Here is a 27960-nt window from a genome sequence, read left to right as displayed (position 1 = left end):
CCAATTTTTGTGCACGCCTATTTTGAGGTACAAATAGATAAGGTAATCGACACCATATATGGTCAAATTTGATCTTAACAAAGTTTCCTTCCAGGTTCAGATTATGAAAAGGGATGAGAAAGATGTCATAAATTACTCTATTTATATCCAAAGAGTTCAAGGTGAAATACGTAGCTCCCCATTTTATCCTCACAACCCTGTGAGGTAGGTTAGGCCGAGGGGCAGTAACTGGTTCAAGGGCTACCCAACAGGCTTCATGGCTGAGTTGGGATTTGAACCCTAGTCTTCCAGGCCCATAACCACAACAACACAATTATATCCTGCTCTTCCAAAGGAGCCCAGGGCAGCAAGGTGAAGGTGCTGCCCTGTTCTGCTACTGTATTTAGCTTAATCCACACCAAACAGGTGTTGCACATTGCTGGGTTATTCTTTTTTTGGACTGAGGGATCACGCTTCACATTTGGGTGGGTTGCTAGACGTGGACCTTTTTGTTAGAAGGCCCAATTGCCTCATCTGGTTCAGAGTACCTCTCTGTAGCATAGACTTGTGTGCCAGCTGCACCCTCTCCTGGACATAGAGCCTGTCCACCAACATCAGAATTCAGAGTCCTGGGTATAAAGCCCTAAACAACTTGGGGGCTCCCTTATTATGGAGTCAGACCTCCATCCCATCTAGTTCAGTATTGCATGCACTGACTGGTAGTGGCTCTCCAAGTTTTCAAGCAGCGGTTTCTCCTGGCCCTACCCAAAGGGATTGCACCTGGGACCTTCTGCATGCAAAGCAGATGCTCCTCCATTCAGCTGTGGTCCTTCTCCAACCATTTCCACATAAGGCTGCTCAGGTGCTAAAAATCATCCTCTACGGTCCTGCTCTTGATTCTCCTGACTTTTGAAGTGAAATGCTGGCAGCGACAGGGGCTTTTCCATTGTTGCCTCTGACTTTGAAGTTCCATCCCAATGGAGCTTCATCTGCTCCCACCATCTTGTTCTTCCCAGCACCAGGTAAAAATATTATTTTCTAATGTTTTTAATCTATAATTTTGTTTCACGCTGTCCTGCTGTGGTTTTGTTTTATGCTGTTCCTATCCGATCATGTTTTTATTATCTTTTGAAGCTGCTGTGAGAGATTCAGCTAAAGTGCGGCTGATAAATATTGCAAACCAGCAAGCAAATATTTAACATCTATATGAAACCAGAGGGAGAGTTTATCCAGGGATTTGGACTGGGGCATTGTCAATATGCTGGTGACACACAGCTCACTCTCTCCATTTCATGAGCATCCACAGTAGCTTTGGAGGTCTTTAATTGGTGCCTATAATGATGGATTGGAGGCAGGCTAGCAAACAGGGTAAAGATGCTGCTGAGCCAGGTTGGAGGTGTACATCTTGTTTTGAATAGAGCTGCACTCATATCAGTTTCATTGTTTGGGGTGGGGTGCCCCAGGGTTAGCAGGGGCCAGCTTTTGTAGAACTTTGGCTGGAATGCCAGTTGTTTACTTTTCTTACTCAAGCAAACTTGATCATAGTCACAAATGCCTTGGTTACATCCTTGTTGGATTACTGCAATTTGGAAGCTTCACCTGTTGTAAGATGTGACTGACCAATATTTTCCTGGGGAACATTAAACCACAATACAGTGGTACCTTGGGTTAAATATGCTTCAGGTTACATACGCTTCAGGTTATGGACTCCGCTAACCCAGAAATAATACCTTGGGTTAAGAACTTTCTTTCAGGATGAGAACAGAAAACGCGCAGCGGCAGTGGGAAGCCCCATTAGCTAAAGTGGTGCTTCAGGTTAAGAACAGTTTCAGGTTAAGAACGGACCTCTGGAACGAATTAAGTACTTAACCCAAGGTACCACTGTTTTGATTTTTATGTGCAGTTACCACTAGCTCATTTCTAGGTACAATTCAAAGTGCCCATAAAGCCCTTAACTATTTTAGACTAGGATATTTGAATGACTCCTCTCTCTCACATGAGCTCACCTACCCACTACTGTATGCTGTTCTTCACAGGCCTTACTCTCTCTGCATCCTGCTGCCACCATGCCCACCTAGATGGAACATGTTGAGTGCTGAGGACTTTTTTGTTGTGGTGCCTGGATTGTGGAACTATATTTGGGGAAGCTTGGTTAGCCCCCTTCTTATAGGGTTGCCCATATCTGGTCAATACTTTCTTTGCTGGCAGCAACCTTGTAGGCTGGGTTTGGACTTAATTTTTTTGCTCCTGCATTTTAGCAGTGTCTGTATTTTTGCTCTTTGTTCATATTATTGTTCTGGTTGTTTTTAATTGAAGATGCGTAAGAAATCTGGTGGGGGGGCATCTCAAAAGGTGGGGTAGAAATGATTTTTAAAATGCCCTTCAGCTGTACTTATTAGATATTATTATATGGACCATATGCTATTTTTAATGTACAGTCATGTTTCCAAGATGTTTTCACTATCCATATATTCCATGGCTTGAAATGGAAAAGGGTTAGTAGACCAATCCACTAAACTTGTGTGCTTGAGCTGCTGGCTTTTCAATGAGATTTTCCAATTGCTTAGGCCTGTGATTCATTTTATATTACAGCTTATATACATGGCTTTCAAAGATTGCATTTCAGTGGAGCAGTCTCTTAGTTGATGAAACATCAACCAGGTCCTCTATCACATTCTTTTATTGCTGCCTCAGGGGCTTTGCACAGGAGCTCACATATATTTCTTATCTTGTTGAACTGCAGTCTTCTTTTGTACAAATAGCTGCAATGTGCATTATCAATACTCTTAATAATAATAATATACCTGCAGTGTCTGGCCAGGTAAATGCCCAGTGGCTCTGTTTAAGAACAAAAAAGGCACAGAAAATAGTACTACAAGAGCTTTCTGGAATCCAGTTGCATCATTTCTGACATATACATTTTCAGTATGATATAATCTTAGTTTATTTAATATCTCTGTTCAGATTTAAATATGAATTAGTCTACCATTTTAAAGGGTGGACACTCACGTCTGACAGCCCCATGCTTTTATGCAGCAGGCATGATCATTGCAGGTACGGTATATTAGTAAACCTGCAGCAAAAGCATGACATACTGACAATATACCTGCACCTGCATTTGCTCTTTAATAACTGGTTGGTTGGGGATTAGATATGTGGATGGTTGGTGGGAATTTATGAGAGTGAGGCTTGAATGTGGAGGACTGCTAAGGATGTATTTGGGAGAGGTTACTGTCTGGGAGTTGGGGGAGTCATTTTGGCGTATAAGTTAATTATAGCAGAGCTTTCCAAACTGTGTGTCACGGCACGTTAGTGTGTCAGCTGCAGTGTGTAGGTGTGTCACATGAATTAAACCCACGCTCCTCCTGGGTTTGCTAGTACTGTAAAATTGAATTACTGTGCCATGAAATGATGCAAAACTGAATTACTGTTTTGCAAAATGATGCATGAACAAAAAGTGTGTCACCAACTTGAAAAGTTTGGAAAGAAGCTGTGGGGTGGCTTCTATTTCAGTTGGGTTTTTTTTGTAATAACAATACTGTTTTGTGGAGTTTATTGTACTTTTGTATGTAACTGTTGATTATCAGTTACAACCCCATGGGGAACAGTCTCCTGAGGTAAGGGAAAGATATTCTGTAGATGTTCTGAAACATTTTCTATACTATGGCTGTTTCCGGCCATTTAGACACCGGCTCTGGAGCTGAGCCCTGGTTCAAATTAAGTTCTGTCCCCATGGTGCTAGGATATTCTGTTAGTCCTGTCTTCAAGGAATGCTTCGCATATTCATTCTGTTCCAGATACAGCCTGCTGAGAAATAAGACCAGCTGAGTCCATTAAACAGATACGGAATAAATTTATTTAACATTGTGTACAAACAAAGACTACAAATGCCTTGGATCTCCTTGTTTCCCAAATACAGGTTTTTCAGTCCCTTTTCATTTCCTTCTTTTTTATGACACCTTTTAAATTTACTAACTGTTTGCTGTTTTTTTGGGACCTGTTCCAGACAGACATAAGCACTAGAAAAACAATTATATTCCACAGCAGTTCCAAGTGCTCAGCATCTCTCTTCAGAATCAACTTACTGTTTTACTTTTCTGAATTGGACTCTTTGGAATATTGAAGCAAGGAATATTGAAGCAGTATAAAATGCCAATGCAAAAATGCTTTTAAAACACGAAGGCGGTCTTAAAAACAATGACAACAAATATTAGCTTCATGGCTGAAATGTGACCTAGCAGTGAACAAAAAAAAAACACCCTTCTCTATAAGCTGAAAATGCAAGCATTTATATAATTTAATTGCATTTATACTTAAATAAATAGTTTATTCATCTGCTTTCCTCTGAATTCAACATGGATCATTAACAGAAGGAAGTTACAGAAGTTACATAGGCAAGTCCAAGTAAAACCACAGAAAAAGGATGCATATTTCATAATGTCGAACTTATAAATTTTTACCTTATTTCAGCTTGATTACTTTAGCTGTATAACTCAGTATTTTTATTCTGTATTTCTACTGCTTTGTATAAATTTAATTTGGACATAGAAGCAGTTAACAGAATCACTTCTACGTTGAAGATGCTGAATGATGCACTTCCAGCTGTTAATACATTTTTGTGGGCTTCAGTTTTGTGATCATTCATCCAAGATAACTCCAAAATTTAAACAAACCTAATATTTACATACAATTTTACCCTTGGGCAATCCTTGGGTATTATCTGATTGTTGTTGTTTAATTGCAGGGCATGTGTCATGGGAAAACCACCAGCCAAAATTAGCAACTTCTTGGTTCCCCTCATTTCAGTAGAAAATTCAATACAGTACATGCTTAACTCTCCCACTGAAATTAATGAGATCTAGAATAGACTGAGTCATATCTACTGCCAGCATTTCATACATGTGGGTGATGGATCATGGTTAAAATGATACAAGGCCTGTAAAGCAGGATGTCAGTGCAAAATCAACTTCATTTTTTCCAACTTGCTCAAATAAGCTAATGCCAAAAGATCTTTTCAAGTTGTGAGAATGTTAGTTTAACAGAAGGAAAGATTAAGACAGAAACCCGTTTATAATAAAATAGCCTATTTGCTGTCCTTTCCACACAGTAACTTACAACCATCACTAATAATTTCATCTAAATTCATTATAGCTTATTTTGACTGTAACACAGTGAGGGCAAAAGTTCCTACGGTATTCATGTGATAAATGCAGTTACTGCATGATATCCCTTCATGAATCCTTACCTTTTATCATAGAAAGCAATTACTCACAGGAGGCCTGTTACCTCTCTTCTTGGTCAAAACATGCCATCACGTTACCAGAACATATGCATTCACTTTTGTACACATTTATAAACTATGAGTAGTTTCTTCCTGACCAATGATTTAAAATGCTGACTTGTATAGGGCATGATCAAAGGAGAGTAACTGTCAGCAAGTTTACCCTCTTAAAATATTTTTTCATTGTTTATCAATGTAAGGCTGGTCATCTGCATTAGCACTCCCTGCAGGAAAGATTATGTGACCATTCCTGCTCCACGGAGATCCAGATTCAGGAATCCTACTCGAGTGATCCTTCTCAAAAAATTAGCTGAACACTAAGTGATGGCTAACCTTGGATATTGACTGGAAATTACTTGAAGAAATTCTCCTGTAAGTCATCCTGCCTCAGGAATTGAATTCACATAAACAAATCCAGTCAAAAGTTTGCCTAAGACCCTCTGTTATGGTCAGGATTACATTACATTTCTAGTGCTGCATCAGCCCTAGTCCTAATCTCCAGACTCCTGAGAAGGGATGTGATGCTGAAGGCATGTTTTTGCCATTCCCAAGTACCTTGTCTTTTTACATGTATGGCAATCTCACTGTTATATAAAGAATGTAAATTGGTATTAACTGAAGGGACACCAGCGAAAGTAAGCCTGCACCTGGTGACCTGAGTTTTTCTGGATGTGGCAGGTTTTGCTTCCTGCAAGTAATCTGGCTTAGCTTTTTGGAACACAGCAGGAACCACTGATAACTATGGAAGCTTCTACCTGAATTACGGTTCTGTCCCTTCATAAGCCCTGCATTCTTTCCTGATCATGCTAAAGGCCACAAAGCAGTGAAACCCAGAAGCTAACTTTTAAGTACTGGTAAATATTTGCACAGACTGCCAGAAGGGTTGTCAGTGAAAAGAGGACCATAACATAATGGTGACGAAGAGATGACAGAGGATATGTACACTTTATTCTGATGATTCTTTTTCTCTCTTATGAATCAGTTTTAAGAAACTTTCTGGAGGAATACCTTCCTTGACACTAACCTGGAGAGTGATGCTTATAATACAAAAGGAGTGATGAAGTATGGAAAAACAAGAGCGATACATTCCTACTGAAATGACACTAGCAATTGTTTTATAACCTGAAGCATACTAAAGGCATCCTTCCTGTGGAGACTCTTGTGGTCAGAGCCAAGGAAATGAAGAACCTCTACATTTGCTTACTCTTGTAGAGTTAACAGGCACATGCTAAGAAGCGTACTGAGAAGCCATAAGTCACTAGACTGCAGTATACTTAAATGTTAATCCAGCCATGACAGTGCACATGCAGAGCTTTGCTGAGGCCAGGAGTTTCCCTCTTCTCTACTTACAAGTGCATAATTGTTTGGTCTGTGAAGGTTTATTAGAAGAAAACAGGAACCTGCTCCCCGCCTATAACAGGCTTTGGAATGTTCACTACTGTATGTGTGAAAGTGGTCTGATTAGACAAGTAATCTTCCATTAGTCTTTGTGCCCCTTGACAAGCTCTTGGGTTAGGAGCTGAAAAAACCGACACAAGATCTGTGTGGCCCTTATTATGATATGTGAGAAATTAAACCATGTAGCACATTCAGCAGGGCACATGTGCAGAATGGGCAGCCAGTCCCCTCACTCACCACTTCCACAGCCACAAGGGCTGAAGCAGGAAATGGTAGATTAAAAAGCAAATCTATCCCATGATAATTCAGTTACAGCACAAACAAAACAGCTGATCCCAGTGTTACCACCCTAACTCAAAGCTCCAAAAGCAAACCTAAAGCTGTTCAGAACTATCTTCCTTGAGTGACCACAGGATGGGAATTCTATCATTGTGGTTTAACCCTTGCTGTGAATTGATAGGTAACAGGGCTCTCTTGGTTGTTCTTAAACAATAACAGCAAAACACAGGGAAGTTATATTGGAAGGGCACAATATCGTATTCATTCACTCAGTCATTCACACCCAATAATATTAAGGATCTATGCTATGGATAACATTCTGTAAAATGGAATATTCTGTAGGTAACTTGATGTTTTAAAACCAGAGCATTGAGAAAGCTACATAAGGAACTTGGAATCATAGAAGATGAATAGAAACACCCTGGGTTTCTTGGAAGCAATTAGGAAGAGGCCTTCTAAAGTTGTATTTTATAACATTAAGGCATAAAAATTAATCTTCAAAAGATTCCATAAGATTATCTGCCAAGATTATCATCTTGGTTTATCAGTGATATGCAAAACCTGTAATATATGCCCACCCACTTATAACTAATTTGAAATTTCCGAGCTATACACCAAATGCATCCCAGAAGAATGGGATCACCATTGGAGGGCCGGGCTCCCTGCTATAGTTGGCACCTGAATGTGAAAAAAATCAGTTGCCCAAGCTTCCAGAATTCACAGTGGAGCAGAGTAAGAGAAAATCCTTTCAGAATATGTATTTTAAAGGCAGGTAGAGGGAAAGCCTAACCTGAAACTATAGGTTATCAGTCTTTTTGCATCCACAAACAACCTAGTATGGTCAAAACACCTTGGGTTGTATCTAATTGAGTGCTGCTCCGAGCAGACCCACTGAAATTAATGGACATAAATTAGTAATGTTTATTAATTTTGATGGTTTTCCTTTGAATATAACTAATGTTGGATACAACCCTTTATTTACTCAACCAATTCTTGGTCAAGTCTGATGCAAAGTTATTAGGCTACTGCAAAAGAGAGGACTTTCCCCCTTTTGGGGTGGGGAGCTTTAGAAGGATGCTGCATACTTCTTTGGTTTGGTTTAGTCACTCAAGTGGTACTGTTCCCCTCCTGCCACTCCCATTCTTTAAATCTCTGAAAAGATTGGAGGAACAACCACCTCCAAGACTAACCAATCTGGTAATCTGTAGCTTGTCTGTGAGAGGCACATGGAGGAGATATTAAGATCACACATGCATTTGCCAGTGTTGACAGAGGAGCAAGCCGCTTCCCCAACCTAGTATGTGATGCCAGAGTGCTGCATTAGTGCCAGGGGAAGGCTAAGTCACCTCTGCCCAAGTGAGGTGGAGGAAGCACTAGTCTTGATACCCAGATAGAGACTTCAGTTTGGAAATTGTGAGCTTGGGAGCAGGGCAACCCTAAGCTCTGAGTAGAAGCCCTTGCTTATAGTAGCAGCTTAGGCAGGCAGTGGGACAGAGGCACCCTCTAGAAGAAAGGAATCCTTGTGTTGAGGGGCTTTCCTATGAAGTAGCAACTTGCTTATCACCTGCCCACATCACCCTAGTTATGTTTCATCCTCAGAGAGGCACAAGGCCATGCTGATGTGGAGACCAGTATACTGAAAGGCAGTCCTGGTGGTTTTAGGGAAACTCCAAGCAGGGGAAATAAGAACCCCTTCACTTGAAAATCTGGATCATTTTTACAGTGTGTTGCATGCTTAACAGATCATTTAAAACAAAAACAAAAAACCAACCCTTTCTCAATTTTCAGATCTGCTTAAATTGAGTGCCCTAGTTTCCCAGCTCAGAATTGCAATTATTCAGGAAAGCATACGTTTATAATACTAATTCATAATTATTAATACTAATAATAAAATCAATTAATTGCCTAAATTAATTGTCCAATCTCTCCCACATCTACGTGCCTCCATGTAAGAATTCACCTGCTCATCAAAGCAGCTCTCAAGGTTTCCAAAGCAAAGGCATCCTCCTTACAGCTATGCAGTATAAAGTATCAATTCAATATTAAAATTACAGTTTTATGTAAATTTTTAAAAATCAATAAGTCAGGCAAGGTGAATTGGCACATTTGTAGTCTTTGTAGTATTGCTTTTCCAGTTGTAAGCCGCAGCTATAGATAAGTAACAACCAATGATGCACAAAGGAAAATAGCAGCCCCTTTTGAATGAGAAGTGGTGCAAATTCGAAATAATAAGACAAAAAAGACAAAGCCCTTAAGAAATTACAGTTCTCAGAACAGGGTCAAAGCAACCCTCCCCCCAGCCCCCGCATCTCAAGAAAAACATTTAAGGCCTCTCTAAGGCTTCCATGTCATTGTAGAGGATCTGATTAGCTCTTTAAGCACCACCAATCTCTGCAGCTCCCTTGTGCTGGTTCTTCAGGTAAAACAAGTCCAGTACAACTACATAAAAGACTGTGATTGTGAGACCAGTTGAACTTGCAATACAAGTATGACTGGAATGTTAAGGAAGGACTATCTCTTATACTTGGGGTGGCCCCAAACTTCCCAGGAACAGGCTTGTGTAAATCCAAAGAAAGTGTGCATATAAACTTTTAGTGCCGTACCAAAAATTGACCAAACAGGGATGCTATGATACTGTATCTTTGCTAACAAGATACTTTGGGATATATGGACAGGATGACCCATGCCTCTCCCGCTTTTCCATCTCTGAAGAGAGCCAAAGGAGGCAAGCTCAGTTTAGCCTAGAATCTGTTTGCATCCTGAATCCATGGAATGATCCCAACATCTGAAGTTTTCCTTCATCCCCAGCCTTGCATGGCCACCCCCAAATCCCTCAACAATAGAGTTTTGTCCAGTACATTGATCATCAATATGGAGCAGGATTAATCAATTCTACTAAGTGGGAAGGAATCTGAGATACCGTATTTACTCAAATGTAATGTGCACCTTTTTTGGCCAAATTACATCACAAAAATTAGGGTGAGCATTAGATTTGATGGTGCATTAGATTTGATTGCAAGCTTGAAAAACACTGCTGACATAGCAAATACTTTTTTCAAGGTTTTGATTCAATGACACATTAGATTTGTGTAAATACAGTAGCTTGGTCAATCATTTCCCAGCCCCATAGCTCATGCGTCTGTCCCCTATAAAGCCATAGGGAAGAACCATTGCCTAGAACATCCTCCCTCATCCTAGTGCTCTCCAGATGTTTTGGACTGTAACTCTCATCAACCCCAGCCAGCACAGCAATTGAGGAAAGCTGGCTTAGAAGGACAGAAAGAGAAATGGTTGTATGGGATGAGACAAAGCAGGGTAGAAAACTGCAATTCAGACAGTATATCTTCCTGTTAACAGAATTATCCCATTATTTTTTACCTCTAATAATAATAATACTAAATTTAATAGCATGTTAGATACCTTCACTTTTTTTAGCGCCTCCACAAATACTTTGCAATCCACACTTCTTTTTAAAGGCTTGATTGAACAGCAAGGGAAATGGGAGAAGTAGAATTTAGATTGTAGTGAAATTAGTCTAGAGAAGAACATTTGTAACATGCTGCAGCCCCATTTGGATATAACATATCTTGGCTTACTAAGCCAAAATACGAATGAACTTTGTGCATGCAAATGCTGTCCCTTTCTCTCTTCTCTGTGTCCCATGACTGAAGACATACAGTACTGGGTTACTTTACCATAGTTTCCTGTTACATCTAAACCAAGAGACTATGGCTACCATGTTCTAATCAGTGCCTGAAACTGTGAAAGCTGTAAATGACCAACTTCACTTGCTGCACACTATTTACCAGGAGTCCTGCAGCTGGATCAGGTCAAAGACATAGTCCAGCATGCTTCTTCTGGGAAGCTCACAAAGCACCACACAACCCTCTTCCTGGTGCCTCTGACACTGCAGGTACCCTGTAGGCAACACAACTACCGGTAATAGCCACTGAAGGGCTTATCCTCTATAAGATTTGCCTAATCTGCTTTTTGAAAGCCATTTATGTTACTGGCTATCACACCATTTTTTGGCATCAATTTCTGTTGTTTAAGAGAAGAGAAGGGAGGAAGGACAGAATGAAGCACACGAATGCAAGGCTCGTGCATATCTTGGCTTAATAATTTATTTTATTAATTAACGGTATTTCTATGCCACTCTGTAACCAAAGTTCTGTGAGTGGCTTACACAAAAATTGTTAAAATACAATAATGACAATTAGAAAAACAATAACAGTATAAAATAAAGTGAGAACAATAAAATAATATAATAAGCTGAAATATGTTACGTCTAAACAGGGACAGTATCGTAGCCTTGGTAGGAAGAGGAGCTAAGCAATATCAGATTCCCATATGAATAATTTTAAGGAACATGAAAGATGCGGGAATACACATAGAAAATGACAAAACCTCTCCTCTCTTTCGGAATGTGTGATTTCATAAGACCCAAAGCAGCTGACATTATGGAACAGTACCAAAAAAAACCCCCGCCAGTAAGGCTGTCAAAGCATACATTTCTCCACTACCTTTTAGTTTTGTTTAACAAGGAGAATCACTTTTATTTATCAGAACTTAGGAACATGACAAACCTTTGTGGGAGTCTCATTCCCTACTTCAATCCTTCTCCTGAACCAAGCCAACAATTTAGTTTAACATCTTAGCCCTTTATCACACTTTTAATAAGGAAGGAGGGGCTCTGTCTTCTTCTCCCTTGCCTGCAAGCAGTTTCTGATCTTCTTGGTAAAATTGGTGGCATGTATGGGTATAACTAAAAATTATGCTGGATGACCAAGTGGGAAGCGATAGGCAAAATATCTCCCCAAATATAATTTAAAATCAGAGCAAATGCAAAAACCTCCCTGTCCATTTGAGGACTCTACAATTAGTTCATGTTTCCAGTTCCCAGCACTGATCCTTTCCCAGTGCTATAATTCACTGGTGCCTAGAGACGGCTGCTCTGAAGTCCATGAATGTCTAGGATTTCTGAAAAATACAAAATGCTCCCTGCTCAATCAACCATCATTGTGTAGGTTATCAAACATCTTATCAAAACATTTATATTTACCAGCAAAAAAGGGGTTGAGGTGGAAAAGACAATTTCCATAAGCAACATACAAAGTCTCAAGAAAGAACATAAAAATTCAAGTATCGAAAAAGCGATTCTGATGAAAGTTTAGGTCAAGCAGCTGGGAGACAGCCATTGACATTTGTCCCCAGATCTCTGAAGAAATGTTATGGTGTTTATGTGTAGGCACAGCCTTCATCATCTGGGTGGAGAACTGGATAAAAGTTTTTTTTTCTTTTTTATATGGGGAAATGGGATGAAGCTCCCCATTTTGCAAGTGATCTTCTATTCTATTTAGAATGCCTGAAGAATTTAGCAAATCTTTCACATCAGCATTGCCCATTATTTTTTTGGTTCATACAGAAAGTAAGGTCATCTAAATACTTGCCATCATCACACCCTCCCCCAGTCTCCTTTACCACACTGGCCTTAATATGATGCAACAGGAAGTGCCTCCTTTATCAATCCCTACCCAAAAAGGGACAAAAGGCAAGAAAATGTGGTTTCTTCTCTCCATTTCCAAGAAAAGAGGCAAGTCTGTGACAAAAACAACAACCAACCAAGAGGTCTGATTGTATATGAAGCCTCTAATTCATTAATTAATTTATTAAAAAGAGACTAGTTGAAATCAAGATTTAAATTTCCATGTAGAGGGCATCATAAATGCATATACTTTGCAGTATTCCATTAAAAACCAAAACAGCAGCTATTAAAGCTACAGTTTTGATATATCCTTTTGCTCTTCACAAGAGGTCCAAGTAGAAATCTTGAAGCTTCCCAAAGATAAAATTAATTCCATTAAAAAAAACAAAACCCACAGAGGAATCTGTTCTTTCACATACCCCACAAGAAACAGTTTCCTGCTGCTCAGGGCTACCATCTGCTGGTTGAAAACTCACAGCACAGCCTGGCCCAGTTTTTTCTTGTTCTAGTGGTCAAAAGAGGAAGGAATCTTTCTTTTTCTTTTAAAAAAAGTCTTCAGCCTATCATTGCCTGACAAATAACAGAGGGACTGAAGGCCTTATTTCCTCCTGGTAGGCAAGGACAGACCAGGAATGTCTGAAGGAGTAATGTGTTTCTCTCATTCCCAGAGTGGGGCAGTTCACACCCATGGCAAATTCCACACGGACTGATCAAGGCTCCTACACTTCTGTGGAGAACAGGATACTCTGTCTCTTGCTATCAGGGGTGGGGATAGTCTCTAGCTGCAAGAAGTAGAGAAGAACTTGGACCTGGAAAGCAAAGGAGAAAACAGGTCAATGAAAGCCAGTGTAGTGAAGTGACCTAACTATGAGGGCAACTGCTTTATGTAGCAGATTTTGGGTGCTGTATACTCAACGGGAGATCCAGGCTGGAGCACAATCCATGGGAAAATTAGGCTATCTGTTCATTTACTTATTTAAAGAATGCATTTCCACTCTTCAATAACTTTCCTACGGCAGCTTACTGTTTTTATTATGTTGTGTAACAAAACACATAGAAAACTTTCAGCAACATTAGTGACTGGCCGATAGCTAGAGCAAACCTTTGCCTTGCCTTAGGGACACTATGCACTCATTAAGTTACAAAACTTTTCCTGGACTATCCCACTTCCTTACCTGGGACATGACTTCTAGTGACCAGCTATCAGTCATGGCTATTGGCTGAGTTGGATTAGCAGGGATTTTACTATCTTTTTCTGATGGCCTGAGCAGCGTTGGTCCAAAAACAGTTGCCAGATTGTGAAGTGACATCTTGTTGATGTTCTCCTTCTCAGCAACCCTGAAGCAATTGGGTAGAGGCAGCGGAGGGAGGGAGGGAGAGAGAAAGAAAGAAAGAAAGAAAGAAAGAAAGAAAGAAAGACAGTCAGTTTCATTTCTGCAGCTCAGAAGATGGTTCCCATTTATACCACCCTTGCAAAGACTTCAAATCCTAGCAAATTATGGTTTAGTTTTTATAACAAAGACAAGAGGTGCTCCATTCAAGGTCTTTCCACTGTAAGAAGCTATTTGTGATAACAGATTGTGGCAGCAGCAGATGCAAAAGTGATAAAAACAGGACTGTCCATCTAAAGTTCTACGCAAGCCAGATTTTCACTATATTCTGTTATCTGCATCGCAATAAATGTTAGCTTTGAAGTAAAAAAAAAAGTTATTGTTTCTCAAATCTTGGTTGATATGAATTTTGAAACTAGAGCAGAGATGGGCCCTAGGTCAGTTCTCCAATACTTGTATGAACGTTGTTATTTTATAAGAACACTAGAGTGGTAAGCAATCCATGGGGTTTGTTCAAGAGGAATGAGGACAAGGAGTGACACCCCAACACTTCTACGTATGAGCTACCACTGCAGACAAGCCATCTCAGAGCAGTAGTCTCTCTTAGAGCCAAGCTGAAAAGGTGTCTCAACCAGGTCTATTAACCATATGCGTTCAGTTGTTATTCCCAACAATGCCTAGGAATGCATTCTAAGAGTTCCATAGTAAGTACTGAGAGATGGTCAGTGCTGAAAAAGGACATCTAGCATTACCTTTTCAAATGGTCCAGGAGAAAAAGGAATGTGACAAGGTTGGGTTCTGGAAGAGACAGCAGTAGGTTCAGCATACAGCTTTCCTTAGCAACTGGATCTGAAAGTGCTAGAGGAGGAGAGGGGGGAAAGCGTCAGGATGGGAGCACACAATGCAGTTTCACAAGGCATGGAAGGGAGGCTAGCCTGGCTCCTCCAACTCTTTTATGATCGTTATAGTGAAGATTTTTTAAAATTCTGAAAGGCCTTTAGGCTGCAGGCCATTTTATGATTTTTAAAAAATAATATTGGATTTTAATTGAATTTTATTGTTTCATATTTCTGAATGAAATAACAAAGAGTGGTATTAAACTAACAAAAAAAAACCCCCCAAGATTATTGCTGTCAATAGTCTTTCCCTAAATTATTTGCTCAGAGTAGCATCACTGAAATTAATGTACATAATCAAGTTCATTGATTTCCATGGGCCTGCTCTGAGCAAATCCTTATGCTATTGAGCAATCTTATATAAATAACAGTTAACAATAATAAGGGTTGCATCCAGACAATTTGTTTATTGTGCATTTATTCTTATTTGTCTGTGGGGAGATTAGATTATGTCTGTTATTGATCATTCTATTGGTTTGCTGGGAAGTTAGATAACTTTGTGTCAAAGCGAGTGTTATCCCACACTTTCCAGTGCGTATTCATGTCACTCAATGTTTTGAGTCCTCAATGTTTTGAGGAAACAGGCTTGTTGTGCAAGTCCTCTCAATAATCTATAACTGTGTAACCTGAATCTCCTAGTATGTGACTGAATCCCCCAATCAAAAATAGCAAGTCTCAAAGTGCCCAAAGTACATAATATGTTTCACTCAAGTTACAAAAAATAAAATCCAGAGACCGAGCTCAATACAGGCACATCCTCACTGCTCCCCCAATCCATCCTGAACTCTGCTGCCCTAACTTCTCTTAGGCAGCTGAATCCTTCCCTCCCTCTGCAGCATCAAGCTACACAGAGGTCCAGGAACTGACCTAATTTTGGTTTAGAAGCTGCCTCCTAAACAAGGGCTGAAACTTAATACATTGCAAACTTGTGCTTCACAGACTGCAGAGCCAAACCTGGCCCAGTTATTAGCCTCAGCTATGAAAAAAGAGGCCCAATTGCATGCTAGATATTATCATGAAAGGGATTGTTGTCCACTGCACAAATGGAAAACAGTGTACAGTGGTACCTCAGGTTACATACACTTCAGGTTACATACGCTTCTGGTTACAGACTCCGCTAACCCAGAAATAGTACTTCAGGTTAAGAACTTTGCTTCAGGATGAGAACAGAAATCATGCTCCGGCGGCACGGCGGCAGCAGGAGGCCCCATTAGCTAAAGTGGTGCTTCAGGTTAAGAACAGATCTCCCGAACGAATTAAGTACTTAACCCGAGGTACCACTGTACAGTTCTGGCTGGCACTTTTCAAAAAGGGGATTGCAGATCTGAAAGTCTGGAAGATGCAACCATATTATCAGCGGCCTGCAAACACTCCCCTACGAGAAAATGTTGCAATTTAAAATACTTAAAACATTAGGAATGTTAACAATTCTAAAGCAGTTACATTTCTAATGCTTTAAGTATTCTTGCATTATTTTGGGTAAGAGGATGCCCTGAAGGAGTTTCTGCCAAATAACTTCAGTCACATTTCCTCCCAATTGATTCAGCAATCCTGAAGTAGTATGTTTGTTAGTCATCATATTCGCACCAATGCCTTCAGCAAAGTTGGGATAGAGTTCATCTGTGAAGAGGGGCTCAGGCAGTTCTCTGAAGTAGAGCTTTAAGGTCCCTGCAATGGCATTCACATCCATCTCGCTCATCATGACGGAGACATCTTTGTTATCTGAAATAGAGGGAAAGGAAGGGAGATGTGAGGGGAGCAGAACTTTTAGCTCCTTGGGTGTTGCTTTTGAACTTCCTCTCTGCTGAAATTGTTTGCTCAATTCAAAAATGATGGTAGAGCTTTGGGAGGATCAGGAATATGCCATGGGCTTGCACACTCTGGCTATGTACTCATTTACCCTGGCTCCAGTGCGCTGCCACCACTGGTGTTTGAAACAGTGCACACATGACACTTAGCCACAATGTATATCTATCTAGCAGTTTCTTGAGAGATACTGTTTGAGGCATTGAACCAGCTTCTTTTCGATTTGAAAATGTAAACAACATTCATTTTGCAGTTAAGCTAAAGCATGTATGTTAGAAACAACTGCATTGCAGATCACTTCCTTTTCTGCGCTACTTCCATTGAGACTGGCCCTAGTAATTATTTGTAGAGTGAGTGGAGCATTGACTCTGTTCATTTTTAGGGGAAATGAAAACCTTAGAAACTGATACTCACTGACGTCAAAAGCAGCTTTCAGAGCCTGGATATCGGTGGCAACACCAGAGACTCGGTAGATGCCCACCTCCTCCATGCCACGACGCTCAATCTCCTCGACACACTGGCGCACAATGTAAGGCACCTTTGATCTCTCTCTCCTGCAAGAAGAGGTCCAGTTCAGTAAAGGCAAAGGCAATAATTACCGTATTTTTTGCTCTATAAGACTCACTTTTTCCCTCCTAAAAAGTAAGGGGAAATGTGTGTGCGTCTTATGGAGCGAATGCAGGCTGCACAGCTATCCCAGAAGCCAGAACAGCAAGAGGGATCGCTGCTTTCACTGCGCAGCGATCCCTCTTGCTGTTCTGGCTTCTGAGATTCAGAATTTTTTTTTTCTTGTTTTCCTCCTCCAAAAACTAGGTACGTCTTGTGGTCCGGTGCGTCTTATAGAGCGAAAAATACAGTATGTGTGAATGTACAAACACCACAAGCAAGAAAGCAATTTCAAACTGCCTTCGATTCTGTGGAAAAACTGGAGGCTGCCTGCATTTGAAGGCAGAGATTTCTTTTTTCAGTATCATTTTGTATTTATTTTCAAAAGTAATACTAATACAAATTTACAGAATTACTATGTCAAGAAATAAAAACAATAAAACTGTTGTTCAAGATGTACAGCTATTCATCGTTTTCAAAGTTATGTGCTATTTCTGATCTGCCCCTAAGCTTGTGAGTACAGTGGTGCCTCGCAAGACGAAAAGAATCCGTTCCGCGAGTCTTTTCGTCTTGCGGTTTTTTCGTCTTGCGAAGCAAGCCCATTAGCAGATTAGCGCTATTAGAGCTATTGGCAGTTTAAGGGCTATTAACAGCTATTAAAGGCTTAAGGGATTAGCGGTTTAGCTGCTAAAAGGCTATTAGCAGCTTAGCGCTTTAGAAAAAGGGGTTGGGGAGCGGAAAAAAACCTCAAAAATTTTCGTCATTTTCGTCTTGCGAAGCAAGCCCATAGGGAAATTCATCTTGCGAAGCGCCTCTGAAAACGGAAAACCCTTTCGGCTTGCGGTTTTCCGTCTTGCGAGGCATTCGTCTTGCGGGGCACCACTGTATCGTATTGAAGCACTTGCCAGTCCCTGATATGCCATGCTGCTCAAAAGTACAAAGTTTATTGATGTGCAGAAAAGTAAGAGGTCAAAGCACTGGCAGCTACATTCTCCCACTCCAACACCATAAAATTCTAGTCATCAGTTCATACCATGGGTGCCAAACCATTCACCTGACTCCAGAGAATCACGTGTTTTTCTTTTCTTTTCAAAGTAAGGTTGATACCTGAGAGGAGGCTAAAAATCCTCTTTCAACTTCTCTATTTTTTAAAGATGTCAATTTAATATGTGTGCTTTAGTAGTCCTGTTTCTGCCTACAGAATAATGATTCCTCCCAAGTTCTCCAGTGCCAGTAAACATTCTGCTGGCAAATGAATCATGACTAAAGTTCAGGGGTTAAAACTAATATAGCACCATCCAGATGGTGTGAATGTTTTTTTGAGTGTGGTGCATAATGGCTGCTCGGTAGCTTGGAAAATCCCAGGGTGAGTCATCTCACAGGATAGGAAGAGACCAAGGGTTGGTTCCGGAGCACGGCATAGCACATGATGTTCAAAGTAAACAAACTTGTGTTCCAAGCAGATTTATGCAGCTCTCAATGAAGATGATGCAGCTTGCAAAACAGATACTTCCCCCTCCCCTCAAAATTATCTGTTAGAAAACAGGCAAATTATACGTGTTAACTTTTGTTCACTGTCAGGTCAGGGGAAAGGCCTTAAGGAAAAACCCTGGATTAAAAAGAAAAAATGATGAAATAACTCACTTGGTGACCACTGCGATCTTTACTCCAAATACGCCTGTTTGTTTGCGGGAGGGCATCCTCTTTAAGCTGAACTCTCTACTGGTGAACTTCACAGACAGCTTCACTTCAACCTTGAAGAAAAAGGAGATTCATAGCTACTCTTTCCAGCAACAGAAACTCTTGTTGGATTTCTCTCATTCAAAAACAGTCACAAGGAGTAACAATGAATAGCACAGGGGCTTGGATCATCATCTGGGTGACCTGCTCTGTTCTGAGCTCCGCAATCAGACTGAGTTACTTTCATACTCCATGTAAACTGCTTTCCCTTGGGAAAACTACACAGAACAATGCACCCCCTTCTCAACTACATACCACATTAGTCTCTTGTGATTACAAACAGAGTCTTCTAACACTTCAAAACAACAAGCTAAAATGTCAAAGTGGGTAGAAATAACAAAGCTAATGTGGAAAGAAATGTGAAGTCTAATACAAACTGAAAGTCAACCAGACTTTTCTAAGATTTTAGGCCAGGAGAGCCTAAAAAGTGGGTCTTCAGATGTTGCTGGACTACAACTCCCACAATCACTAAGGCTCAGTATCTTGAGATCCACAGGTTAGCCATCCCTGTTTTTAGTCTTACACTTGCAAAATTTTGTTTCTAGAGTTTACAGTTAGAGTTGTTTCAATAAAATCTCTTAAGGTAAGGCTCTTACAGCTGCTTTTATTACTGCTTTAAATTCTCATTTCTCAGTTTGTTTTTGTTTTATATGTGGTTTACTGTTTCTTAAAATGTGTTCGCTTCTCTAAGTACATGGAAATGTGAAAAGCAGAATATAAAGTATATAAATAATAGCAGCTATGCATAATGTGCAGCTTATCCATGACCACTAGGAAGAGACAATATTCAGACAGCAAGTCTCATTTGATATTCAATGAGCAGAGAGACTTCTGTATTCAGTAGCATTAACACCACAGTGAGCAACAAGTTGTAACTGAGGGTCAAAGAAGGTTTTACATGATGCATGAGATTTTAATGTTCTTCAAAACTACTTATGTCTGAAATAATTACTGTTTCATCTGAAGTAGTTTCTCCAACTAAACCACTTTTATCTGGTTAACTGGAGCTTATTAATACAGCTCATTGAAGAGACAGTGTACACAGATGCCTGTTCTAAATAGATTCCACTATGTGCCATTCTTTGTCAAAAAAACTATGCAAACATTGCATATATTTTAAAAGGGAGAACAGGACTTCAGTGATTACAGACAGGCAGCTCTGAGCGCTGGCGGGCATTTGATCTGCTGAGAAGTCCTCCAATACAAGCCACTGCCATTCCCATTCATTTCAGTGAAAATTGCAGAGGAAAATTCCAGAGTGCCTTGTCCTCTTTGTTAAAAATTAGTGCCTGCAAAGGCACACAGTTGTGAGTGTTGTTTTGATTTTCCACAGCAGGCATCAATAGGACCAAATAGTTGAGGTGCCAATTTAATAAGGCCGAGTGCTCTGAGAGGTCAAACAGGCTCCAGAGAAAGACCTTGTTGTGCAAGAAGCAGCCTGCATGACTACAAAGACAGCTAGGGTGGTCTGTTGCTGCACCAGGAACAGGATGTGCATATTCTGCATATGCCCAGATCCACTGTAACATTGCATTAGAAATAAAACTCTCCTATCTTCCCCATCCAGAAGAAGTGCTGATTGTTAACAGAAAGCTTATGTGTTTTGGCAGTATGGGCGATACAAAGGCAGAATTTCCAACATAGAAAATTTATACATGCTGTTCCTATGCGACAATTGAATTCTCAAAGCTGCTCTGTATCTGTGTGCTAATGGAGACTGCACCCACGCAAGGAACAATCTATAAAGCTGGCTCCTCAGCAGGCATGTAAACAGCTGACAGGCCTGGCAAGCAGCTTGCTGTCAGTGTTTTATATCATCATCTGCATGTGTGTGCAGATGTTACACCATGTCTATGGAAAAACAACATTTGAGTATGGGTCTTAAGTCACCAGGAGCACAAGACCTGAAAATCCAATCCAGAACAGAACTGTCAGGAGCAGCCAGCTTGCATTTTAGAATTGTCTGTACTTACTCCATTCATCAATATGACAGTGCGTTGCCAGTCTTTATCTTGCAATGTCTGTGGATCCAGCTGAAAAATGGAGAGTTATTAGTGAGTTAGCAATCAGGTGCAGAGGCCAAAGCAGCTGTATTGCCTTACATAAATTAGTCAAATAATTTTATTATTTATACCCTGCCCATCTGGCTGGGTTTCCCTCTGGGCGGCTCCCAACAGAGGACTAAAAACAGAATAAAATTTAAAACATTAAAAACTTCCCTAAAGAGGGCTGCCTTCAGATGTCTTCTAAAAGTCAGATAAGTTGTTTTATTTCCTTGACATCTGATGGTAGGGCGTTCTAAAGGTCGGGCGCCACTACCAAGAAGGCCTTCCACCTGGGTCTCTGTAACCTCACTTCTCGCAGTGAGGGAACCACCAGAAGATCCTCAGAGCTGGACCTCACTGTCCAGGCTGAACGATGGGGGTGAAGACACTCCTTTGGGTATACTGGGCCAAGGCCATTTAGGGCTTTGAAGGTCAGCACCAACACTTTGAATTGTGCTCGGAAACGTACTGGGAGCCAAATTTAATTAGGCCGGCATGCAAGTCACATATTTGTGGGATCAGAGATATCAGGAGAATCCTGCTAGCTTGTCCTTTAAAACAAATAGAAAAATTATAGACCTCAACAGTTCTCAACATGAATACCCTAGAACAGTCTTCCCCAGACTGATGCCCTCGAGCTGTTTTGTGCTATAGCTCCAAACTGCCCCCATAGTCCAAAACTGCTGGAGGGCACCAGGTTGGGGAAGGCTGATTTAGAAATTCCTCAGTGCCCTTTCAGACCATTTGTCATCCGTCACCCTCTTCTGCATGAGAAAAAAAGATTCCAGAATGTTTGACAACAAAAGTCATGAAAGCAGCATAGTTTTGCAAAGCTAAGCAAATACATTGAACACATACCTTTATCCTTATCACAAAAATGTCAAAACAATTGTCCTTTATTTTTGCACACAATACGCATGTCTGTCTGACAAGCCAGTGGGTTTTCTAGCAGAGACCGTGCTACCAATTCTGGTTTGCTGGGCTTGTTCATCAGCCTCCCTCTAGCCTGCCCCTCAATCAGTTTAAGAGAATCAGGGCCAACTCCTCTCTCGGGCCTAGGTGAAGTTGTAAACCTATCTCTGAATTATGCCACTCAGATGACTGGGTGTGTTTGTATGATAATGCTCTTCCACACATAAAAATTTCATAGGCCAGCATGCCAGGAAAACAGCTAGAAAGTTTTCAATATGCAAGGAATTTATTTTATCTGTAAAGGGAGGAGCATTCAACAACCTGAGGCCCCACTTGAATCCTGAAGTGGCACAGTCCAGGCACAGGTTCACCACTTCATTTGCTGTTTGTGAGAATTAGCCCTTTGCCTCCACCTGTTGAGACCCCCACTATTATTGCTAATAAGTAGAAGCAGTTTCTCTATCCACACATACAGCACAAAGCAATGGGAAGGCGGAGGGTGGGGAGAAAGGGAGAGAGAGAATGAATGACTGAATGAATGAATGTAAGAGTAAAGCCAACCTTTCCTTGTAGCACTCTGCCACAGACTCGGGGCCACAGAGTGTGGCTTCTGTTATGTGTACATTTCTTCGGTAAATCCAGCAGAGTCCTGCAGCTACAGCAGTAGCAGAAATGCTTGAAGACTCCCTGAGTGGTGGAGTGGGTCATCAGCAGCTCCCACATCTCTTACTGTGTCGTGTGCTCTTATTGTGCTCTGAAGCCCAGTGTTGTCCCTCTGAGTCTACTCTTGCTCTGCCAGGGGGGCTTTATAATGAGAATATTCTTCCTGGAGGACCTGCCCACTTCAGTGTGGGTAGCCAAGGTCCCAGTGTGGTGTTTGTTTTTCCTTCCCAAAAGAGTTTATGGGAAGGGAGGCAGAATTTTCCCTCAACAAGCTCTGTATTTTCCCAGAATTGAGAGGAAATGGCTTCTGAAGTATCTGGTTTCCTTTGTGGAACTACTGAGCTCACCTCCACAACACCATTCTCACAGTGGGAACAGTCAACCCGGACTCAAGATGCAATTCATCTGCTGCTCATGCCCTGTACTTCTGTGCCATATAAAGTTGCAGAACCTAAAATGCAACTCTTGTCTAAAACAGGCATGATTTACTGTAAGTCACTTTGAGGTTTTTATGAAAAACGAAAACCTGGGGTGGTGGTGAATCTTCTACATAAATAAGTGAAAATGCTGCCTGAGGTATTCTTTGGGGATTCAACAGTAAAAGCTGTCTGGGATGAGGGCAGAGATTCCAAAGTTAGGCATGAAGTGCCACTTATGGAAGGAAATGGTACTTCTACACAACAAGTGCCACCTTCTTGCATCCAACAGCAGAGCACAAATACAAGACTCAATGCAAGAATGCAAGGCTCAATGTTTTTTTTAAACTACTGATGGGGGAGTTTCATTCGGTTCATTCTGAAATCTGTTTGGTATTTATGAGCTCTCCCAGCAAGCACTCAGAAAATGTTCATCTCTTTTCCAATAAGTCGTTTCCAGTTCAAAATGCTCATGTATACGCGTAGATGCCATCCAAATGTGCTTTAGAATCATAGAGTTGAAAGGGACCCAAGGGTCATCTAGTCCAACCCCCCAATGCCATCTGGAGGGCACCAGGCTGCAGAAAGGAGAGGAAAAAGCATGCACACCACTCTGGGCTCCTTGGAATCATAGAATTGTAGAGTTAGAATGTTCCCAAGGGTTATCTAGTCCAATCCCTGTCAATGCAGGAATTTCAACTAAAGCATCCATACCAGATCCATGGAGGAAAGGTGGAATATAAATGTAATAAATAAATAAAAGTACAGTCATACCTTGGGTTGAATGTGCTTCAGGTTGAGTGCTTTCAGGTTGCATTCTGCGGCAACCCGGAAGTAACGGAGCATGTTACTTCCGGGTTTCGCCGCTTGTGCATGCGCAGACGCTCAAAATAACATCACACGCATGCGCAGAAGTGGCAAACCGTGACCCGCTCACGCGCAGTCACATCTTACATTCTGTTCAGGATGCGAATGGGGCTCCGAAACAGATCCCGTTCACATTGCGAGGTATCACTGTATATGCTCTAACGCCATTGAGTGATGGGTCCTCCCCCTTTAAAAAATAATCACCCAATATAGAGTAATTTACCAGCAGTCCAGTATTGTGCTTCTATTAAAGAACCTAAACAATAAGCAGCTAAAAAAAGAAGATTTGGGGGGAAAATGTTTAACTAGCCCATTGGAGAAGGAAATATCAGCCCTGATAAGGCCACTGGGAGGAATGACAAAGATACAACAGGAAGGATATGTTTAAATGAATTACATTCCGTAACAGCAGCTTTGCCATTCCAAGCTGGCCAGACAAGCTGCTTACATGATCAACAAGGGTGGTGCAGTGGGGAAAGGCAGACCAGCCAGCCGGGCTGGAAATAAAAACAAAAAAGTGGGTAGCAAACAGTTTTAACAGACATAAATGTCACTCTTTTAATCCTGTTTATAGTGTGACTGAATAGAAATCCCATATGAATCACCCGTGTGGAGGACAACTGTTCTGCATGGACACTTTGGACAACATGATTTCCCTGCAACAAAGCAGTGGCAAAATCACAATGGTGCACCACTGACACCATGCATGCATTTGGGTGAATTCACATGTACACTTTTCTTCTACTATATGGCAAGTCTTGCAATTGCCCCAAAGTGAAATCCGCATGCCAGCTAGCTTTGTGGGAGGGCTTCTTCATCTCACAGACCACAATGTCATTGTAAGGATTGAAGATAAAAAGTATCTAGATTGTTAACTTGTAGCCAAGGAACCCCAAGCACACTTGGTTCTTTCTCAAAAAGGAGGACCCTGTATGCTACCAAAATTATGAAGAAATGGGATTAAAACACACGTGTCCATTTAATCTCAGTAGTAACAAGTCAAAGATACTATTAGTCCAGTTATGGAATAGTTATGTTTCTACCCACACAGACATTCTCAGACTCTATTGCAGCATGTACTCTGAAAAACCAACAATCGCCAAAGAGATACTAGAAAGATCTATGCATGCCAGAAAATCTGCTCACTTGCTTATGTTAAACTGCAGAATGAGATTTGAAAGAAACTGCTAGAAGAAATCTTGGCAAAGAAATGCAGATATTTTGGGGGCTGAAGACGACAGTGTGAACTGGAAAAGATAAGTAGAAAATTTGCTGAAGTAGAACTACTGAAGAGAGGTCTTGCTAATCCTACAGTTAGAGACTTTATCATAGTACAAATAAAAATGACTGCTGAAAATATGATTTTGCAGCTAGGAGCTAGTGTCACATCTAGCTCACCAACTTTGCACCATCTGGGTTCTGCTGAACAGCAAGAGGAGTATGTACACTTTCTACAAAGCTACTGCCTTGTTGATTTAGTGCAGCCTTCTTCAATTTGGTACCCTCCAGCAGTTTTGAATTACAACTCCCATCAGCCTCAGGCAGTACAGTAATGCTCCCATGAGCTCTAGCATACAGTCTACATGGGAGTTGTAGGCCAAAGCAGCTGAAGGGCGGCAAAGATTGTTTTAGTGGGAAAGAGTTCTTAATTTGACCAGGAAATCTGCAAGGCACTATAACCAACCAAGGAAAGACACTGTGTTGGTAGTCTACACAACCCATTAAGTCCCCAGTGATGTCTGCAGTGTCTGTGGAGGGGCTTCTCCAAGATTTTCATGCTGCCTCTGTGTGTCAGGTATCTTGCTGCTGTCAGGTATCCATCCCCAGGCTTGTCTCCTCTCCTGCAGAAGCAGCTCTTGACTGATAAGCTGAGTAGGCCTCTCACAAAGAGAGGTTAGGGATGCAGGCAGCATGCAGGTGCTCAGGATGACCACCCTTCATCCCATCAGTGTTCTGCTATAATCACAATACAGTCGTACCTTGGAAGTCAAACGGAATCCGTTATGGAAGTCCATTCAACTTCCAAATTGTTTTGAAAGCAAAGCGTGGCTTCTGATTAGCTGCAGGAAACTCCTGCAGCCAATCGTAAGCTGCAAAAGCCCCATCGGATGTCTGGCTTCCAAAAGAACGTTCGAAAACTGGGTTTCAGTCATTCAGGAGCTGATTTGTTTGGGAGCCAAGGCGTTCAAGATCCAAGGTATGACTGTACCATGTTATAGTTTCCGCCTGGCTTCCCCTTCCCTGGAAATTTTGTCTGGGGTGCTTAGAAAAAGAAAGAAGCCATGGCCACAGGGAAACAGAGGCAGGGAACAGAGCAACAGTTTGCAAATCAAACCCATTCCTAAGAGCGCCCCCAAGGCAACCATGCCATGATAGAGCAGTAAACAAAAGGGAGCTGTTTTGATCAGTGCTGGTCCCCATCCAGAAGGTAAAGGGACCTATCCATTCGAAGTGCCCTAACGACATGACAGCAAAACACTTCACTATCAGTGGAAAGGGACTAGCTTTCATTTCTTGTAAAGCAATCAGCATTTGTTGCTGTGACACAATGACAGAAAACCAAGAAATATTAAAGGCCTCATTTTTGCTGCAAAAATATCAGTCTTGTAACACCTGAAAGACTCATGAAGCCTATCAATGGCTATGTTCTGTTTCTAGTATCAGAAGCAGTATGCCTCCATATATGGCGGCTGGGAATAAACAGTTGGGAGATTGCTATTGTACCCAGGTCCTGCGTGGGTGCTTCCCATGGGCATATGGTTCACCACTGTGAGAATGGGATTCTGTACTAGACAGGGCCTATTCTGCCCAGCATCAGGGATCGTCTTATGTTCTTATTACCATAACAGATGTGACAGAAGCTTTCATAGGGTTCTACTCCATCAGAGAGTATATGTGCAAATGTGACAGGTAAGAAGTTAAGAGGTTCAGTAGGTGGGCTATGTACCGTCATACCTCATGTAACGTTTTTTCAGGTTGTGTCCCATGGCGACCCGTAAGTACCAGAAAGGGTTACTTCTGGGTTTCGCCGCATGCGCACAAGCGCCAAATTGCGCTGCACACCTGCGCAGATACGGTGCTTCAGGTTGTGGGCTTTTCATGTTGGGAACGGGCCTCCAGAACGGATCCCGTTCACAACCAGAGGAACCACTGTATTCTGCAAAATGAGATTAAAAACTGAAGGAACACATAGAACACACCTTGGATTTCACTTTTAACAGTGACCTCAAATGCTACAGGAAGTGACATACCTAAAATAAATGCAGAGTGACAGCAAGTAGCTTCAATTTGTAGCATGAATGAAAAGCTGGAGGTCTTTAAGAGAATTACATTCCAAGCAAAACCTTTTCCAAATTCCAGTGTAAACATTCTACGGAAACCTCCAGGAAAGAAACCGTAAACCCCAACAAAAGAAAAGAGCTGCTCATTTTCCAGAGACGGAGAGACCAAATGATGGAACAGGAAACATTAATTTGCTGCCTGTTGCGTCTGTGGAAAACAGCCATGCTTTAACAAACACAGAGTCAGTTGATGGCTTTCCTTCCTATTCAATCAGCCCCCCCCCCCTCTCTCTCTCACACACACACAAACACACAGAGAGAGGTAAAGCTAATAAACAGTCCTAGCTCTAGTCACGAAGGCTCACTGCATTCACCACGATACAAAGAGCTGCATGATTCACAAATCCCAGAAGTGAGAGGGTGAGATTTCCAGTCAAGATAATAGCGGATTAGCAACACACAATTGGATAGTTAAGCAAGAATAATTTATACCCAGCTCTAGCAGAGAGAGGGATGGAAAACTTCATGTCTGACATCATCTAGATTTTCTCAAGGGCAGGCTTTGAAAAGACCAAAGGCTAATCAAGCACCTACCGTATTTTTCGCTCTATAGGACGCACTTTTCCGCCTCCAAAAATGAAGGGGAAATGTGTGTGCGTCCTATGGAGCGAATGCAGGCTTTCGCTGAAGCCTGGAGAGCGAGAGAGGTCGCTGCGCACCAACCCCTATCGCTCTCCAGGCTTCAGGAAGCTATCCACAAGCCTTTGGAGTGCAGCGGGAGTTCCCTCCGGGCTCCAAAGGCTTGTGGATAGCAGCCTGAAGCCTGGGGAGTGCAGTGCCAACTCCCGCTGCGCTCCCCGGGCTTCAGGCAGCTATCTGCAAACCTTCGTAGCGCTCCCCCAGCCCCGCAAGTTCCGGGAGCGGCAGCAAGGCTGCGCACAATCTTGCCGCCACTCTTGGACCTGTTCTGGGGGC

At 41.6% G+C, this 27960-nt stretch overlaps 1 protein-coding gene and 1 long non-coding RNA gene across 2 annotated transcripts in view; one reads left to right on the top strand and one right to left on the bottom strand.

Annotated features, from left to right (window-relative positions):
• The first annotated feature begins 79 nt into the window (after positions 1-79).
• On the top strand, positions 80-26703 carry LOC310666755. Its single transcript, XR_014506011.1, has 3 exons — positions 80-1001; positions 24756-25374; positions 26523-26703. It is a non-coding gene; the product is annotated as an uncharacterized lncRNA (long non-coding RNA).
• Positions 3813-27960, bottom strand: part of BCR (BCR activator of RhoGEF and GTPase) — a 99172-nt gene continuing 75024 nt past the window's right edge. The window contains exons 17-23 of the mRNA XM_083417540.1: positions 20775-20834; positions 18706-18815; positions 16870-17009; positions 16237-16371; positions 14506-14611; positions 13598-13760; positions 3813-13231 (exon numbers count right to left, since the gene is read on the bottom strand). Coding sequence (XP_083273666.1) covers positions 13142-13231; positions 13598-13760; positions 14506-14611; positions 16237-16371; positions 16870-17009; positions 18706-18815; positions 20775-20834 — 804 coding nt within the window. The 3' untranslated portion in view covers positions 3813-13141. The remainder of the gene's footprint in view (positions 13232-13597; positions 13761-14505; positions 14612-16236; positions 16372-16869; positions 17010-18705; positions 18816-20774; positions 20835-27960) is intronic.

This window comes from Podarcis tiliguerta (assembly GCF_965153285.1).
Source record: "Podarcis tiliguerta genome assembly, chromosome: 16".
NCBI classification, from domain to species: Eukaryota; Metazoa; Chordata; class Lepidosauria; order Squamata; family Lacertidae; genus Podarcis; species Podarcis tiliguerta.
The sequence above is the reverse complement of the archived record's forward strand: the minus strand, read 5'-3'. Positions and strand labels throughout refer to the sequence as shown.